At 40.4% G+C, this 17,507-nt stretch overlaps 1 protein-coding gene across 1 annotated transcript; it reads left to right on the top strand.

The window, feature by feature from the left end:
* The first annotated feature begins 548 nt into the window (after positions 1 to 548).
* Positions 549 to 17,448, top strand: LOC131976045 (zinc fingers and homeoboxes protein 1-like). The gene is made up of 8 exons (XM_059338924.1): positions 549 to 1,675; positions 3,786 to 4,112; positions 4,260 to 4,720; positions 5,028 to 5,231; positions 5,402 to 5,617; positions 7,294 to 7,458; positions 7,630 to 8,856; positions 10,327 to 17,448. Exons 2-8 carry the CDS (start codon positions 3,905 to 3,907, stop codon positions 10,606 to 10,608), a joined length of 2,763 nt encoding a protein of 920 aa, XP_059194907.1. The 5' UTR covers positions 549 to 1,675; positions 3,786 to 3,904; the 3' UTR covers positions 10,609 to 17,448.
* Positions 17,449 to 17,507: the final 59 nt, after the last annotated feature.

Raw genomic sequence — 17,507 nt, 5'->3', positions numbered from 1 at the left:
TGATTGTCGTTTTAACCAGTGGTGGCAGGATGAGTCAAATTAATTTCAAAGTGAAACTGCCTACAAACTAGGCTTGCCACAACTGCATTTTATTTTCGCACACATAACATATCGTCACCCTGTTAAAATAATCGCCTAACTCATTTTTTCAAGTTTTGCAGGAAACAAAAAACTTCACCAAAAGTGTAACATATGACATTTATTGATCATTTCACTCACAAAGGATGGCTATTGTCATAGTAATAACACTGTGTGTAAATTATGTAACTTAAGAGAAATAAATGACTTAGGCAATTTTTGAACATGCCTTTGTGACAAGCAAGATATGGTAACACTTTATTTTGAAGGTGTCTATATAAGAGTCACACAAGCCTGTCAGAAACATGACGTGACAAGTTTGATGAGCATTCATGTTACTTCAAAGTGTCATTAATGTTCATGACACATCCCATGTCATGTTTGTGACACGCCCATGTCACTCTTATGTAGACATCTTAGAGTAAAGTGTTACCAATATTCGTGTCAACAATAAAACACTGATAAACTAAACTGATAACTAAACAATCTCCCTCTAGCTCTTCTTTGCTGGGGTCTTATCTGATGCCTATGAATGTGGCAAATTATCAAAGAAGTGATGATCTTAAAGGGGTAAAATCACATGATCTGATTAACTGAAGATTTAGGCGATTTTACCATTGGTGGCCGGTGTCATGAGGAGATGATTTAGGCTAAAAACCCAATTTTGACAAAAAATGACATAGGCGATTATTTTAACAGTGTGACGATATATTAAGGCGGTTGCAAAACGCAATAATAAACACGATAAGACGCCTTACAGTGTAGCAGAAATGAAAACAGTATACGTAGTTGATATAATGGACAGAAAAATCTGAACTGCAACACAAGAGAAGGAAAGAAGGAAACTTTGCAGTGTCAGTGTTGTCCTCAAGTAGCTTCTCATACTGCCCTGACAGGTCATGTAAGGACACATTGGCAGGCAGCCGGGTTGGGAAACGAGTTTACCGCCAGCTTTAAACATCCTTTATTACCACTGGGTTTTTTTTACTGTGCCGCACACATCTCAATCCCTATCATAAAAGGTATATTGTAATGGTAAAACATTGTATATTTGTGTTATTTTTTTTAACTAAATTGTTAAAGCACACCGAGAGTCGCCGAGGAATGACGTCAGGACGTATCACATTGAATGATGACGCCGTTTGATCATTAAAAAAAAATCTGCCGTTAAAAAATATCAGAGAATTAGGTCAGCAAACTAACACAGTGCCGACAGCCACGCTGGAGTGTAAGTAGCGCGTTTTTGATTATATAACTTTTAACAAAAGCGCGACCTGGCCGCAAAATAACCTGCTCAAACGAGGACAGAGATGTCCGGTGTTTTCAGCATCTGCAGACGGGAGCCGTAGCCGTGAGACCGGTCCGTCTGTCTGTCTGTCTGCCTGCCTCCCTCCGCTGGGTTTTTGGAGACTCGCAAGCCCCCAAAACGTTACCGCTAGCTGGTGTAGTCCCGGCCCGGCTGGGGCTGGATGGTTAGCCGGGGGAAGGAGAGAGCCCACCAGACTGAGCCCCAAGGCTGTTCTGCTGAGACCCAGGAAATCACTCCTCGCCTCGTCTCGACAGCCTGGTGGCAACACTGCACATTTCAGTAGTTCCAGTAAGTTTACCGCCAGACATGATCAATAATAATGACTGCCCGGCTAACACCGGCTAGTTGGCCCACCTTGTATACCTGCTAGATGTTGTAGAGCTAAAGTCACATGTTCTCTTATGTGAATGTATGCTTTCACCTTACTTTAACAATAACGAATTGGCTAGCTCACACCTCCAAATTGTTATTGATGTGCTATCTGTTAATGGAAAATGATCTGATGATGGCAGTACAGTGTAGCATGCTGTAGATGTTGTAGAGCTAAGTTACATGTTCTCTTATATGAAAGTATGCTGTAACCTTACTTTAACAATAACGAATTGGCTAGCCCACACCTCCAAATTTGTTATTGATGTGCTAACTGTTAATGGCATATAATCTGATGATGGCAGTACAGTATAGCATGCTGTACACCAGGGATGGGCAACTGGAGGCCCGGGGGCCACATACGTCCCGCATCCTCATTTGAAGTGGCCCTCAGTACAATTACATGCATTTGAGCATGAAATCTTAAAAGTGCAGTGTCAACATGCACAAAATTACTTCTTGCAATTAATGTTGGTCTGCTGTTCTTGCACTGAAAAAAAAAAGAAATCACAGTAAGTGGTTATTTTTATTTGCTTCAGACCTTTTGTATTCCTACTCAAACTGTTATACATGCATTTGAGCATGACATATGTTAAGTTACAGCACTGTAAACATATTTAAAATTGCAGTTTCATCATATCTGGTTAAGTGCACGGTCCTATATGTGGCCCTGTGGTAGTGTCGATGAAAAATTGTGGCCCCCTCCTGCATTTAAGTTGCCCATCCCTGCTGTACACCTTTAACATTATTGTTCACGCTGTGCAGTCTTTTTCACAGACTTTACAAGCAACAAATCATGAACCCTAGGTTTATTACTGTGTTGTCTGAGGTCTGGACATTATAATTAAACATTTGCACCACATTTATCACGGTGAATGACTCGTTAAATGAGGCGGTAACCATCAAGTTAATTTATGATCTGCCGAAAGAAAATCTAAATCATATCCTGGTATTAGTTAAATTATTCTGGTGATATAATTTGCTGCTACTGTTGGAGGAACAATAAACTGACTTCGGGCAGGTTTAACATGTGATACTCTCCAACATGGTTTAAATGAAGTGGAATTAGATATGAATGAATGAAGGTGTTGGTGACATTTCAGTACTACAATTCAGTTAATCTTCTTCATTTAGAATCATATGGTGAATATAGGGCTGTAACCACTATTTTTTAGGTTTTTGATTTATGAATAATCTAGTCAATTAATTTAAACTGAAAAATGCCCATCACAATTACCCAGGACACACACATCTTCTAAATGCTTGTTGTGTTGGACTTCAAAGGTATTCACTTGTATTCAAATGTTGTATTCAAACAGAAAAAAGCAGGCATTCGTTCAAGAAAATGGAACCATCTAATGTTTAATTTTTTTTCTTTATGAATGACGTTAAACATATTTGATTACAAAAGTGATTCATGATTTCCTAATAGCTCACATGATAATGGAATTCACCTCATTGCATTGCCCATTAATGTGAATATGTCTTACTGTTATTTGCATTTATTTGTATGTATAACTGATGTTGATGATAAATGCTAATCTCTTATGAAATTGCACTTGTTAAATCTGCTATCAGGCCCACACGAATCATGCCATTAGTCATCATGCTTAATGAAGTACAACATCATATTTCCTCCCCCTGAGCACTTCACACTATCCAGTGTGAGTGTTTACTTCTGAACATAAACACCAAGCTTTACACACATTATGACTATGACCGTTTGAAATATCATGCTTTTAGTGGGCACAAGAAATATTTATTGGGTTTTAGGTTTATTCTCTATGAGTTGAAAATGTGCAGTCTTATTGAAAAATCCAAATGATTGCATATAGATGCATATATATTGTTTTAGCAATATAATGATTATAAGTAGGGTTGCAACTAACTCCTCATACATCTATTTGTTATTTTGTAAAGTAATTATTTAGTCTTAGCCATTGGATTGCTGTAAACCATCTTTAAAAAAAGATTTTATTCACAAATCCTTTGTATGACATTTGCATTTGTGTTGTGTTTTCTCCATTAGAAATACATAATTCAAGGACTATAGCATGTGAACACAACCACATAAGTCATGTGAGGCTCGATCCTTCTGTCCCAGATCTTCTTTACCCTGCGTAGAAGTAAACAAAGCTTAGTTTGACAATGTCGAGCCGCCGGAAATCGACCACCCCTTGCATGGTGTTACCATCTGATGTGGTGGAGCAGGAAGAGGTGGAGGAGAAAACAGAGAAGACTAAAGAGGAAGATGCGGAGGAGGAGGAGGGAAAGGTGAAGGAGGGAGCAGAGGAGGTACTAACCTCAGAGGAGCTGGGTCAGGCAGTAGTGGTTGTCCCCACCCCTCCAGAAACAGGTAAGATTGTTTTTGGCTCGTTCTCCAACGTTTAGGCCACAGTGACATTTTGTTAGCCTGTAATATACAACTGTAAAATATAAACATATATATATATATATTTTAATACAAATTAAATTATTGTTATTACAATTATTATTATCATAGAGGAGCCCAGTGTCTCTACTGTGGAAGAAAGCGAAGTCCTTGCTCCTTTACTGAAGCGTGGCACTCCAAACCCTCCTGACGATCCGAGCAGCGACCTGCCGACCCAGGAACAACAGTGTAATACACCCGAAGAGGGTGGGGCAGACCCTGCTGCTGTTGCCGCCATTTCCCTCAGCAAGACCCCGATCATGAGGATGAAGACCAAATCTGAACCCAAGAGGATCGCCGTGTCTCTGAAATCAACAGACGAGGCCGTGGAGGGTTTCGGAGGGGGTGGCGAGGGAGAGGTGGGAGGAGATCAGGAGCCCATCGAAGCTCCACTGGGGCCGATGACTCCTGTGGAGATGCTGCTGCACGACTCAATGAAGCTCGGGGGAGGCGGATTGCTGGTCAGCCCGTACTCGGAGCAGAGGAAATCAGCCTCTTTAAACCCCACAGTTCTGCCCGCTGGCCTGGCACAGGTAAAACGTCTTGATTATACAATGCTTTAGTAGACTCATTACAGCAGCATGGGTGTAAAAATACTCCATTTACCCCTATTTGTGTACTCAACAGCAGCCTGCACACTGAAAAACGACTTGGATAATGGAAGAGGTTGGATGTCAGCTTGAGCTACAGAACAGCTGCCCTGCAGCTGATAGATATTCATTTTCTTGTTCAGAGAGCTGTTAGCAGGACAGCAGCTTGGGGCAGTGTCTCACCTTTGCCACCATGTGGCATTATTACTCCAGCCCTTTCTTATCCCTTCCCTGTCTTCCTTTATTTTAGGTGCTTTCTGCTTTCCAGGCTCAGCAGAGTGCTGTAACAGCTCAGCCTCAGCTGCTGATTCCCCTCAGCAGCATCCCCTCCTACAGTGCAGCTATGGACACTAACCCCCTGCTGGGCAACACATACAAGAAGTTTCCTTACCCCTCCACGGCCGAGATCAACAGCCTGGCAGCGCAGACGCAGTTCACAGAGGAGCAGATCAAGGTAAATAAAAGTTGGCTGTTGTTTTGGGTAGACCCCTGTCTGATAAAAGATGCATCAAAAAGACACAAGTAGCTCCTACTTTTTAATATATACGTCTTGAGGAAGAGAAAATCTAAAGTATATTTAGCTTATTTTGTAGCTTTAGTCAAATGTATTTAATCTACCTCCAGGTGTGGTTCTCAGCCCAGCGGCTGAAGCACGGTGTGAGCTGGACTCCAGAGGAAGTGGAGGAGGCCCGGAGGAAACAGTTTAATGGCACAGTGCACACTGTGCCTCAGACCATCACTGTCATACCTGCTCACCAGCTCTCAGCAGCTACCAATGGCCTGCAGTCCATTCTTCAGACGTGCCAGATAGTGGGCCAGCCTGGCCTGGTGTTCACACAGGTAGGTAAGGAATGAAAACACGCCACATCTAACAGGGCTTGGCTTTAACCTGCTTTAAACCCAGTTACCTTAACACTGGTGTGACTCTGACTTGCTTGAATTTGAATTAAATCTGCCTGAATTGCCTCCTTTGGTGATTTGACTTTGTTTAACTGGTCTCTTTTGACATGACTGTTTGACATTGACATGTTTGCTTGCTGAAATCAATTAAACTTGAATTTTATATAACTATTTGATTTTATTCGACCAGTTTTAATTTGACATGGCTTTGACTGACTTTTCTTGCTTGCTGTATGTCTGTCATCTTGTCTCAGATATACTGAATGTATCCAATATTTATATATTATATGTTGAACCAGATTAAATAGACAGAAATACCTAAAGAGTTGAAACCATTATAGATTATGTATAGAGGTCAAAGCAGGTATGTTCCATGGGCTGTTAAAGTTAACATTGCTGGCCAGTGGAAACAATAAACCGTGTGTAGTTCAGACTTGTAAAAACTCTACGCAAATTAGAGGAAAAGGGAAATGTAAGTCCAGAGACATAATGCATGAATATATTACATCAGTTACACACCCGAAAACCAGCTTTCGTGCTCTTTCCATCCAGTTAAGTGTCAAAGATAATGGCTACAGCCACTTTAAAACTGAAGTAGGCAGAAACGGGAGAAGGCAAAACAACACCAGAATTTGAAGTGTACCCTCCTCCTGTAGCCTTCTCTATCCCTCTCTATCTTGAGGCCTTCCACCACACAAGCACAGGCTCTACCATAGCCAAATGGAGTCATGGAGTGTCTGGATGCATGGATGCAGCAGCCCTGCATCCGGTAAACATGGTGCTATATGTGGAATTTATTCTTGATTTATCAACGACAGACAGACATTGCTGAACTTTAGGAGCCGGCTTCCACACAATCTTGAAGCTGCTATCACGGAGAAGCTGAAAAGCTCGGGTTAGCCTTTAGCCTAGCATTGGAACTGCCATCCTGCCCTGTCACCCGAAAGAGAAGATGCCAGAGGCGATGTGAGAGGAAACATAAAGCAGAACGTGAGCCGGTATTCAGGCTCGTCTAAAGGCTGACCCCAGCAGTCCAGCTCCCCTGACTGTTTTCACAGAAAATGTCTGCTCCCTGTACAATAAAATTCTTCAAGAGCTAAAAGACTAACTGAATTTCCCCTTGGGGATAAATACAGTAATTTTGAATTTGAATAAACCAGACTACCTTTTTACACAATTTAGTTTCTCTGTGTACTATACTGCACTGTTTATAGATGGATTACAATAGAGTCTCTCCAATGTAGTAGTTTAGCCTTAAATAAGCTGCAGCTGTGAGCCTTTGACTAAGGTTTCACCAAAGGGACATGCATGTGCATCTGCCTTTGTAGAACAGCCAATAGGAACGCTCGATCTCTCTGAAATGGCATGTGATTGGCCAAAGTCTCCCGTCACAGGCCAGATTTCCTAAAGCCTGACAACAGAGCCAAGAGGAGGTGCTGATGTCTAGTTTTCTCTCCACATGAATTACAATATGCTGAAAGGTTGTAATTGGATTTTTTGCCCTATGACCCCAAAAATTGTCTGCCTTCCTCCGCTTTAAACTGCAAGTACATTCCTATCCGGCTAAATGTCTCATCCGTAAATTCTGTATGTCACTGTTCTCTGACTCTGCGTAGGTCGGCCCAGGAGGGCACCTTCCAGTGACCAGTCCCATCACTCTGACAGTGGCAGGGCTGCCCAGCCAGTCCCAGAGCTCCAGCAGAGTTTCCTGCCAACCCACCCCAACAAACAGTGAGCTGAAACGAGCTACCACTGTCCAGCCCCCCTCTCTTTCTCCACAGGTAGGGACAGCACTTGTTGCTGCATTTCAGCAAATGTTTTTTTTGTGCTCTTGTGCATTCAAGTTTTTGATTTTTGAAAGCAATCAATGCACAAAATCAGGTACATTTGTGTGCAAAATGGCTCTAAAGCAACCCTTATTTAATATATAAATCTCTCCTTCCCTTTCTCAGGAGAACTCGGCCCTCAGTGCTGACACATTCAGTTTGCGGCCTAAGAAGTCCAAAGAGCAGCTGGCAGAGCTGAAAGCCAGCTACCTGAAAAACCACTTTGTCACTGATGCAGAAATTTCCCGCCTGATGAAGCTCACCAACCTCACAAAGGGCGAGATCAAGAAATGGTTCAGTGATACCAGGTACAACCAGCGCAACTCGAAGAACAGCCACGTCATTGTTTTCCATGACGGAGGGGGCAGAGGAAGTGGCAGCTGTGGTAGCAGTGCTAGCACCACCATTGTTATTGACTCAAGCGACGAGACCCCCACGTCTCCCCATCCTCCGCGCACTCCTCCTGCGAAGGAGAAGGAGACACGGCCAAAAACATGGAATCCGTTCCCAGATTTTACCCTGCAGAAGTTTAAGGAGAAGACTCCTGAGCAGCTGGTGGTGCTGGAGGAAAGTTTCGAGAAGGGCAGCACCCCATCAGATGAAGAACTGAGCCGCCTGAGGACAGAGACTAAACTAACGCGGAGGGAGATTGATGCCTGGTTCACTGAGAGACGAAAAATGCCATCTGTCAGTACTTCCTCCCCAGATTCTTCAGAAGGAGGAAAGATGGAGGCAGACGGAGCAAAAGCAGGAGATGGAGCAGCAGGAGCCAGTTCTTCTTCTCCCTCTGCCTCCTCGTCTCGTAAAGGTAGTCAGACTCCTCCCGGCGGTCGCAGTAAGCCGCTGCCCACCAGCAGCAACAAAGACCTAAAAGATAAGAGTAAAAAGACTCCAGAGCAGCTCCATATTCTGAAAAGTGCCTTTGTGCGGACCCAGTGGCCAACACCAGAGGAGTACGAGCAGCTGGCAGAAGAGAGCGGCCTCCCTCGGTCCTACATCGTCAGCTGGTTCGGCGATTCTCGGTACTCGTGGAAGAACAGTAACCTGAAATGGTACTTCCAGTATCAAAGTGGCAATGCCGAAGGGCCAAATGGCGGAGGAAGCAATAAAATGGCAAGCAGCAGCGGCACCGGTCGCAAAAGACGTGGCCGAAATCGTGGTTGGGGGCGGTCCCGAACCAGAAAGCAGCCAAGAAGGTCTGCCTCTTCCAGTACAGATGTCGATAAATGTCCCCCTTCAAAGAAATTCAAGAGTGGGAGGGAGATTCTGAAGGAGTACTACCTGAAGTACCGTTTTCTCAATGAGCAAGACCTGGACGAGCTCGTCACCAAGACCAACATGAGCTATGAACAGGTGATCAAATGTTTTTTTCTTGGGATGTGGGCCATTTTATCCTGTACCCTGTCATTATATCCCTTCATATATTCGTATGTCGTTTTCTAGTTGATTACACTGTAAAGTCAAATCAAGTCAGTGTTTTCTATATAGCCCAAAATAACTAATTTGCCTAAAAGGCATTCATACGATTACAGGGACGTTCTAACACAGAAGTGATGAAAGAACGACAGTTCCAGTAATAGACATAGCCGGGAAATATATGTTTCCTGTGTGCTTATAAGTAACATCTGTGTGGCACAGCAGAGGTTACTTTCTTACAGTGACATTTACCCAGTAACCCAGAGTTATAAAGCGCAGCAAGCTAAAATTGTTGACTGATATACCCAAATATCACCAATCACAAATTTACCTAAAGAGGCTTTACAATCTGTACAGCATGCAACACTCTCTGCCCAGACCTGAGACCCTTGCTCCCCAAAAACACCCTTTAACAGTAAAACAATGAAGGAAACCTCGGGTATAGCAACTGAGTAGGGATCCCTCTCCCAGGATGGACGGATAATAAATGTCATGTGTACAGAATAATCAATGTAGTTAAATTACATATAGACAATCCAAACACAAAAATGAGACACAGAATATGAATATATATGAAGAAAATGTATCTCGAAGGATGTCAAGCAGGTGTCGCAAAACAGCTTCAGTCCGAGCCACACCACCTCCTCCTCCCCACACAGATAGGAGAATGAAGCAAACAAGGAGAGAAGAGGAAAGGCCAAATCTCCTGGAGGGGAAATACTGAAGTCATGAGTGCAATTTTCTCTTCAGAACTCCAACCACCCACCATGAAATGTTTGATCAACCAACTTTCGATCATTTCAAAGGACTGTAAATTGATTTATGCAGCTTAGGTTTAAGTGGTGACTCCAAATTGCCTGTAGGTATGATGGTTGTCTGCCTCTACGTGTCAGCTTGTGATAGTCTGGTGACCTGTCTAGGATGTTTCCCGCTTCCCGCCCAATGTCAGCTGTGATTGGCTCCATTAAGGATAATAAATGAATGAATATTGTCTGTAAAGTTGATCATTCTGCATTATGGGTTATGTCAAAGTGCTGCCAGGTATGTTATTCTAGTGAAGAGGAAGCATTTAATTTAAATACATTTCAATGTGTTAATTTATATTTGCCTAAAGCAAAAAGGTAAGATGATTAGTCTTAGTCATAGTAAAAAAGATGATAAGAATTGGCCCTTAAATCTATAAAGTGTGATTCTGTGACTAAAAAAAACCAACAGTGAATCTGTGAAGAACCAAGAAAAATCCATACTGTCAATGACTTGCACTTATTTGATTAACACTGTTTAAGTACTCAGTCCTTTGTCAGGTAAAGTTTGTATGCGTTTCCAGAAATATCCCAGAGGACATGACGCTGTTATGGCAGCTCCAGTTTTATCACACAGTTAACACAATTCTCTCTCCGTCAAAAGGTGAGGGAGTGGTTCGCAGAGGTCCAGCGACGCTTGGAAATGGGGTCTGATCCCTTCCTGGAGGCGACTGCAGGAAGGACAGATGGAGATGAGGCAGGAGCGGCACAGGAAACGCAGGGAGAGGCGTCAGCAGCCACCGAGGAGCAGAGCGGCACAGGTGCGGGAGAAGAGGAGGATGAGGAAGAAGAAGATGAGGAGGACGACAACGACGATACGGATGACAGTGAGGTTTGGGAGCCGTCACGTAGCGTCAGGAAGTCATTGTCAGTCTCTGAAGACTAATAGTGGAAAACACGTTAAGAACATTACAGAATGTTACAAGAGAATAGTGGCATGATCAATGATAGAAGCCACTGATTTGCATATGTACTCATTTGCAACATTAATTCACTGTATTTTCAAACTATTTCTGACTTCACATCTACATGACACTAACACATGGACTATTAGCTTTAGCTCACTCTCTTAATACTTACCTTATTTACTGTAAGTTGTAAGAGTTTTTAGCAAAACCTGGCACACCAAACTGATAAAATTATAAAAGAAAACACAATTTTTTTTCCAGAAGGAATACCATAAAGTGCAATCTTCAAGCTGAAGATGAAAACGGTATCAATGGCTACCCAAAAAAGATGATGTATGAGACACATCTGCACATTTGATTGCAATTGATTAATACTGTCTGCTGTAAATGAGATATTTGTATGTCCACCCTGCCCCTTGTTAAATTTGCACTCCTTGCTTGCTCATAGAAGCCAGTAAGGGAGATTGATTTACTACTTATGCTGCATTTCCTTGAGAAGGAAAAACTGGAGCCTGTTATGACAGGCCTAAATTCAAACTTCGATTTACAACATAATGAATGTTTCACCCCTGTTCTAAACTAGCAACACACACACAGAAACAAAAGACTCATCTGTGGTTACAAAGGTGCTTAAAAACAAATCACAGCTAGATGTCACTGCTGAGCAATGTCCCCAATGAAACTGGCATACATCTGTTTGTGGAACTGGTTGATTTTACATGTTACAGCATCTTTTTTTTTCTAGCACCACAAGGACTGGATATGAATGAGCAGGTTGTTTGAGCTGACATGGATTGATTATGACACTGAAAGTGAGGCTTTTTATCTCTCAGAGGTAAAAGCCTAAAACGATATGAGACAATGTACTTTACTGCTGAATGAATGCCAATGCCATGATGCTTTTAAACACAAGATGTCTACTCAAGTCTTCCCTTTATAGCAGCCTTTTGTTTCATTAGTAGTATTATAGATTTTTGACTGAACACATACAGATCTGATGGGAAAATGCCACAGTATGTGTTCAGTATGCACTGCTAGTAATGTTTTTAAACTAATTTTTTCACCTTTTGATAGAACACATCCTGTGCTATTATGACCTTTTTAAAGTGTGATTCAGACAGTGTGAGGCTGTTGTCCCAAAGTTGAATGTGTTGTCTCCTGAGCAGTGAGCTACAGTTTACAGTTTGAGGCACCAGATGTGAACTAAATAGTGGCCGCTGTGAAGCAGATATCTGAAATAATAATAGCAACAGACATATTTCGCTGCAGTGCTTTTGCTTCAAATCTCTGATAAGTTCAATGAATGGATGGACTGAATTTTAAGATGGAAAATGCAGCATTGCAGAGTTGTACCCAAACCATGTAAATGTAAGCACCAGCTGCGGCTCCAGTGTAAATTTAGAGTAAGTCGATCCATAAGTTGTCACCTTAACTGCAATCTCCACCAAATCACCAACACCTTGCCTTTAGGTTTGAGCGCATCTGCTCATGTCAAAAACAAGGCCTGTGAATCATTTGAGGTCTTGACCCGTACTTTAAAGGGATTGTTCGGAATTTTTTGAAGTGATACTGTATAAGGTACTTATCCATAGTCAGTGTATTACTACAGTAGATGGCAGTCAGCACGGCAAAAAGAAAAAAAGACCCTTAAAAAAAATCTGTATTTGTTGTAAGTTTACACTACAGGTGCATCTCAATACATGAGTATATCATTGAAAAGTCAATTTCCAGTAGTTCAAGTCAAATAGCCCCAACCAAGTATTGAGTGCAAATAGATGGACAAACTTTTCAGAGGCCAACATTTCCATATTAAACATACTTTTTAAAATTGGTATTTTGTAATATTACATTTTTTTAAGTCACTAAATTTTAGTTCTTCATTAAATGTAAGCCATAATCATTATAATTAGAAGAAATTAAATAAATTAAGACATGAAATGTTTCATTCTGTGTGTAATGGATCTATATAATGTGTTATTTCCACTTTTTGAATTGAATTACTGACATAAATAAACTTTTCTATGATATTCTACTTCATTGAGATGCACCTGAATATTTACACCAGTTTACCTTGTTGTCAGACAGCCCTTACCAACAGGAAACTGAAGTTGTTATATCCATTTGTGCTTTTTTCAAAGCCCACTAGGCTCCATCTACAAAAACATTTTATTTCCCAAAACATGGGAGTTTCTGGTTTATTGCTGCCTCAATTTGTAATTTTGTTTGTGTTATTGTGTGACTTGGTGAAAACGAACTAACCCTTTAAAACACCAAAGTCAACAAAGTAACCGATCGAGGCAGCAGGAAAATGACTTGTTTCTGTCATACTGTTTGAGTCTTGTGGCTTTGAAGAGAGCATAGATAACTAAGGTTGAACATTGCACTTTTTTGGTGGCTAAAATAGGTTTTGCTGCCCCCCCCTTCCCTAGCAGTACGTTGCTTAGCCTCGGTTCCAGTCTTTCTGCCTGCTTCTCCAAATTGGAGCCATGCCGACCGGCATCTACTATAAATATTACACTGACTAGCAATCAGTCCTTCTTACAACCCCACTTTATAAAATCTTTACTATCCCTTTAAGAAAGACTGTTAAACAGTGTTTCAAATAAAAGTTCAAGTCTGCACTGAAAAGACAAACGTGAAGCACCTAAACTAAACTTTTAAAAAATGCACTTTGTCCACTTGTATACATAGTGGACTAAATCCTGATTTGGCACCTTAATCTCTTATTATACCATAAAATGGCTCTGAGAGACCAAATCTGTTTTGTATGATGACAAACTGAACCAGTATTTTGCCTTTTTTATCCTCTGTGTGTTTTCATGAGGAGGAATCAATTTATCCACTTTTCTAAAAAATATGTGTTGTTTCATAGTTGGATGTTTGTAAGGCTCAAAACTAGTAGAACAATCACCCATCGCTTTCTTTCGCTAAATTGCACAATTTGAGCCCATTTTAAAGCTTTTCTCCTTTTGAAAAATGCACATGTGTTATACTTGTTTTGTATTGTTGCTTTAATATGGGAATTGTCTCCCATTTCTTCTTCTCTGCTCCCACATACCCCTGTCTGACTCTATACCCCTCTCATCCAGTCCACTTTTGTAAAATGAATGCCTAGACTCATGATGTGCACTTCCCAAGACATGTTTCTGTAAATGTTAGCAGTGTCCTGTTGGTTCTCTGTCTCATTAAGCTGCCTATGACACAGGCAGACAGATGGACAGACAAACAGGGCTATAAGGACGTCTTCAAAAGACTGAAACTGTTCAGAAAATTCTTGCAAAATTCACTTTCTATCGTGGAAGGAATTGTTGTGATGCCTGAAGAAACAGCACAGCATTCCCTCTGTGGCGGGAAGTCTACCAAATAACACTCCCTTTTTCTGTTTTCCTTCCGCTTTACCGCATCAGATTTACAGGACAGTGGACTAAAAACCACAGTTCTTCAGAAAAAGGGGAGAGACTCAGATGAAGCTTTGCAGATAAACCTATGTGCCTAAATGGCTTGTACGCTTGTTTGAACAGAATTTCAGACTCTCGATAGAAGATGACGAGTGGGTTTGTGAATGATTTGGAAATCACATACTGTTGGGTGAATCTTCAAACTAAGTTGTGATGCATGACCGAGCTCTGCTTTCTGCTGACGCTAAAAGATGCCTAGATACTCTGAAGTTGACATTGGAAACTTCTGTTCTAAGTCCTTAAACGGATACCTTGGTGTTCCTGGTTGTATTGTGTTTTTTCACCAAGCACTTGTCGCACCACATACTGGCACCTTTAGCTGTCCAAAAAACAATTTGAGTTATTTTGAGAGCAAAGTTGTCTAGATTAGCTAGTTTATAGCAACCAAAGGAGAGCTGAAATCTTCAAACTTTTTGTTGTGATGTGACAAGTGCTCGGCCATGAAAACGTACAAATGCAAAATGTTAAGGTATACCCTTTGTCTAATACTGCATGCAATAATTAAGACGAACAACTGCTCATTTTGTACATACAATATTTTGGGTTGGTATACTCGGCACAGTCGAAGCCTAATCTGGGATTAATTATTTGTGTAGCTTTAATAATACCAGTTACGTTTCATTCATGGACCTGTTTTTAAAAAAAATATTTTTCAAATCATGGACACATTTTCAGCAAGGAGTCCTGAACTATCTACAGTCATTGTGTGGTAGCTGTTTTGTGCCCTTTTGTTAAATCCTGGTAATTCACATGCTACAAACTGGCTAATTTTAGTCCACAGGTTAGGCTTCATCCTGCCCCGGGTATCCAGCCAACAGTCTTTTACAGTGTGCTCTGTCTTTACTATAGTCACTCTGTTTTGAATGGTTTTATATGTTTCTATCTATTAATACTGTGTCTTTACAACTCTTTCCAGACATCAGTGGATTGCTTGTTAACAAGACAGACTCATACAATATGTATAATAGAGTAGTGTTTTTGAAATAGAATCAGTTTTAGAGTTCAGCCAGTGTGACCCGAGTGACTTTTTGGTACTTTGGTTTAAAATAAATAAATAAATAAAATAGAATCAGAACTCAAGAGAGAAGACACACACTTATTTGAGGGGAGTGCTAAACGTTGTGGTACAGTAGGGCTGGGAAAATGTATTTTGCTTGCATGTAATGTGTCAAAAATTGAGAAATGACCTTTATTTTTAAGATTTAGGGCTGCCATTCAATTAAATACAATTAACTATGTAATTGCACAATATGCTGTAACTACTCACAATTAATCTTATTTTTTTCATCTTAAAACCATAGCTTGTAATAATAGATATTTAGTTGTAAAGGGCAGACATGCTTCTACCCATAGAGCCACTGAACCCATTTTATTTAGATATCGCAGCAGTTAGTACCAATGGATTCCTGAGTTCTGAGCTTATCTTCATTGTATCTTTATTTTAATACTTAACCTACTACAGCCTGGAACTTTTTTTTTTTAAATAAGTTTTATGTGTGAAATATTTCAAATCAAAAGCATAAATTAACATGTTAATTTTGATCACACTAAGAAAGATACATTAAGTCTAACAGAAAAAAATGCTTAAAACCTGAAGAGGAACACAGTTGCTGTCTGGATTTAACGCATTAACTTACTTTACTCCACCGTCTTTTGCCTTTTTCGAAATGTAGGATCTCATACTAGAGACTAAAAGTCAGGATATTTTCGCCTCTGCTGCCAAACCTGTCCCCTAAAAATGACATTGGCATACAAGAAAACTGCATTCTCAATAATGTTTTGAGGGAAACTTATTCTCTTCCAGATTACGGTCGTAGTTTTGAACATGTGGTTAACATTGTGCTTGGTTTGGGTTAAAATAAGCGAATGTTTTTTTTTTTTACATAAAGCAATTTAACTTTGTTATGTTTAACTTGATACAAGTCAGCATTGACTTTTGGTTTCAAATGGGACACAGCTGTCCTGTGTTTGTTTGACCCATCCATCCTCACTGAGCTTCTCTAGCTTTTGACTAGAAACATTTTTGTGATCCTCAAAAAAAAGGTAACTTAAGAACTTTAATGGAATGGTAGCACTAAATCGCTGGAGTACCCCTTTAAGGATTTTTTATCCGTTAGACACAAGATAGAAACCAAACCAGCCTGGCTTGGCTTAAATATACCTTCTATTCTAAAATATGAATCCTGCATACCAGTATCATGTTTTCCCAGGCCCTGAGGTGTCATGTCTCTGAGTTGTGATTTTATATCTAACAGTCATCATGTATCCCAGTTAACCTTGTGCAGTAGAACTAAGAGCTAACGTTGTGATCTGAGTAGTTTACCTGATGTCCTCTTGTGTGTCATATCTGTATCCTTAGCTATACTTCTGATATAGTACTCACTTGTTTTCTGTATTTAGACAGGTAGTTGGTTGAATGTTTCTTACAGCAATCTGAGATTCAAATGTTTTCACTAAACAACAGCCAGCTTTTCTGGCAAAAAAAACACCTTGTCAGGATTGTAATATACTGTACGTATTAATGTTGTTGTTTTTTAACTCATTCACAGTGGAATTTTCACCTTCTGGTTTTTCTGATCTAATTTCTATGTGTTGACAGTTTTTACCCCAAGTTATTGCTTCTAAAGAGCGTGCTTTGCCTATAACAGTTTTCTCTTTGTTCTGGTTTCAATACAACTTGTGCTTCTCGACCAGTTTTACTGAATGATGACTGTGATCTCTTAGCTCCTGTATGTAGTTACAGTTGGTTCCATAGACACAGATACTGTAGGAAGAATACAGTAATCTAACTGCATCCTCTTAAAAACAGGGTAAGTGTTCAATTATACACAATACATATTTACTGTGTCATTTTTTAATGTCAGTCCTGACATTAATGGCATTTAGTCTCTTAGACCTTAAAAAGGCCTACCTGGTATACCTGATTGAATTGACGACTAAAATTCCTTAACAAAACCATTCGAATTGGTGTCATTCTGTGTCTATGGAACTGACATTTCCATGTACAATAAGTTATTCCTACTCTCTGTCTGTCTGTACATCTGAAATGTGTGAGTATCAGTCAGAGATGGTGATTAAACATGGTATGTATGTGCGTTCGCCTCTGCAGGCTTGCTTTAGAAAGCTAACAATTCCTTTTGCAGTCCCTGCAATCATCAGCTGTGAGGCAGACTATTTGTGCAATGTTAATTTAAAACCCCCAGCTTTTATTGAGGCTCTAGCTTGATTTCTAGCTTGATTTAGAAAAGATTTATATTTTTTACTTGTTTGAGGACAAAACCCAATAAATTTTGATCAAAAGATGTGCACTTGTGAGCAACATTTTCCATGCTTTGCTTTGAATAAATGTGAAATGAACCAGTCTGGACTATTTACAGATGCAGAGAGGAAACTGCTGACAGGGTCATAGTTTAAAATTA

This window comes from Centropristis striata, chromosome 8 (genome assembly GCF_030273125.1).
Source record: "Centropristis striata isolate RG_2023a ecotype Rhode Island chromosome 8, C.striata_1.0, whole genome shotgun sequence".
Taxonomy (NCBI): Eukaryota; Metazoa; Chordata; class Actinopteri; order Perciformes; family Serranidae; genus Centropristis; species Centropristis striata.
This window is presented reverse-complemented; position numbering and strand designations above follow the sequence as displayed.

Excerpts from the sequence above, each read along its gene's own strand:
- LOC131976045 (XM_059338924.1), top strand. The coding sequence starts at position 3,905 with ATGTCGAGCCGCCGGAAATCGACCACCCCTTGCATGGTGTTACCATCT. Across the intron at positions 4,721-5,027 it reads TGCCCGCTGGCCTGGCACAG|GTGCTTTCTGCTTTCCAGGC; the intron begins GTAAAACGTCTT and ends CCTTTATTTTAG. Across the intron at positions 7,459-7,629 it reads CCCCCTCTCTTTCTCCACAG|GAGAACTCGGCCCTCAGTGC; the intron begins GTAGGGACAGCA and ends TCCCTTTCTCAG.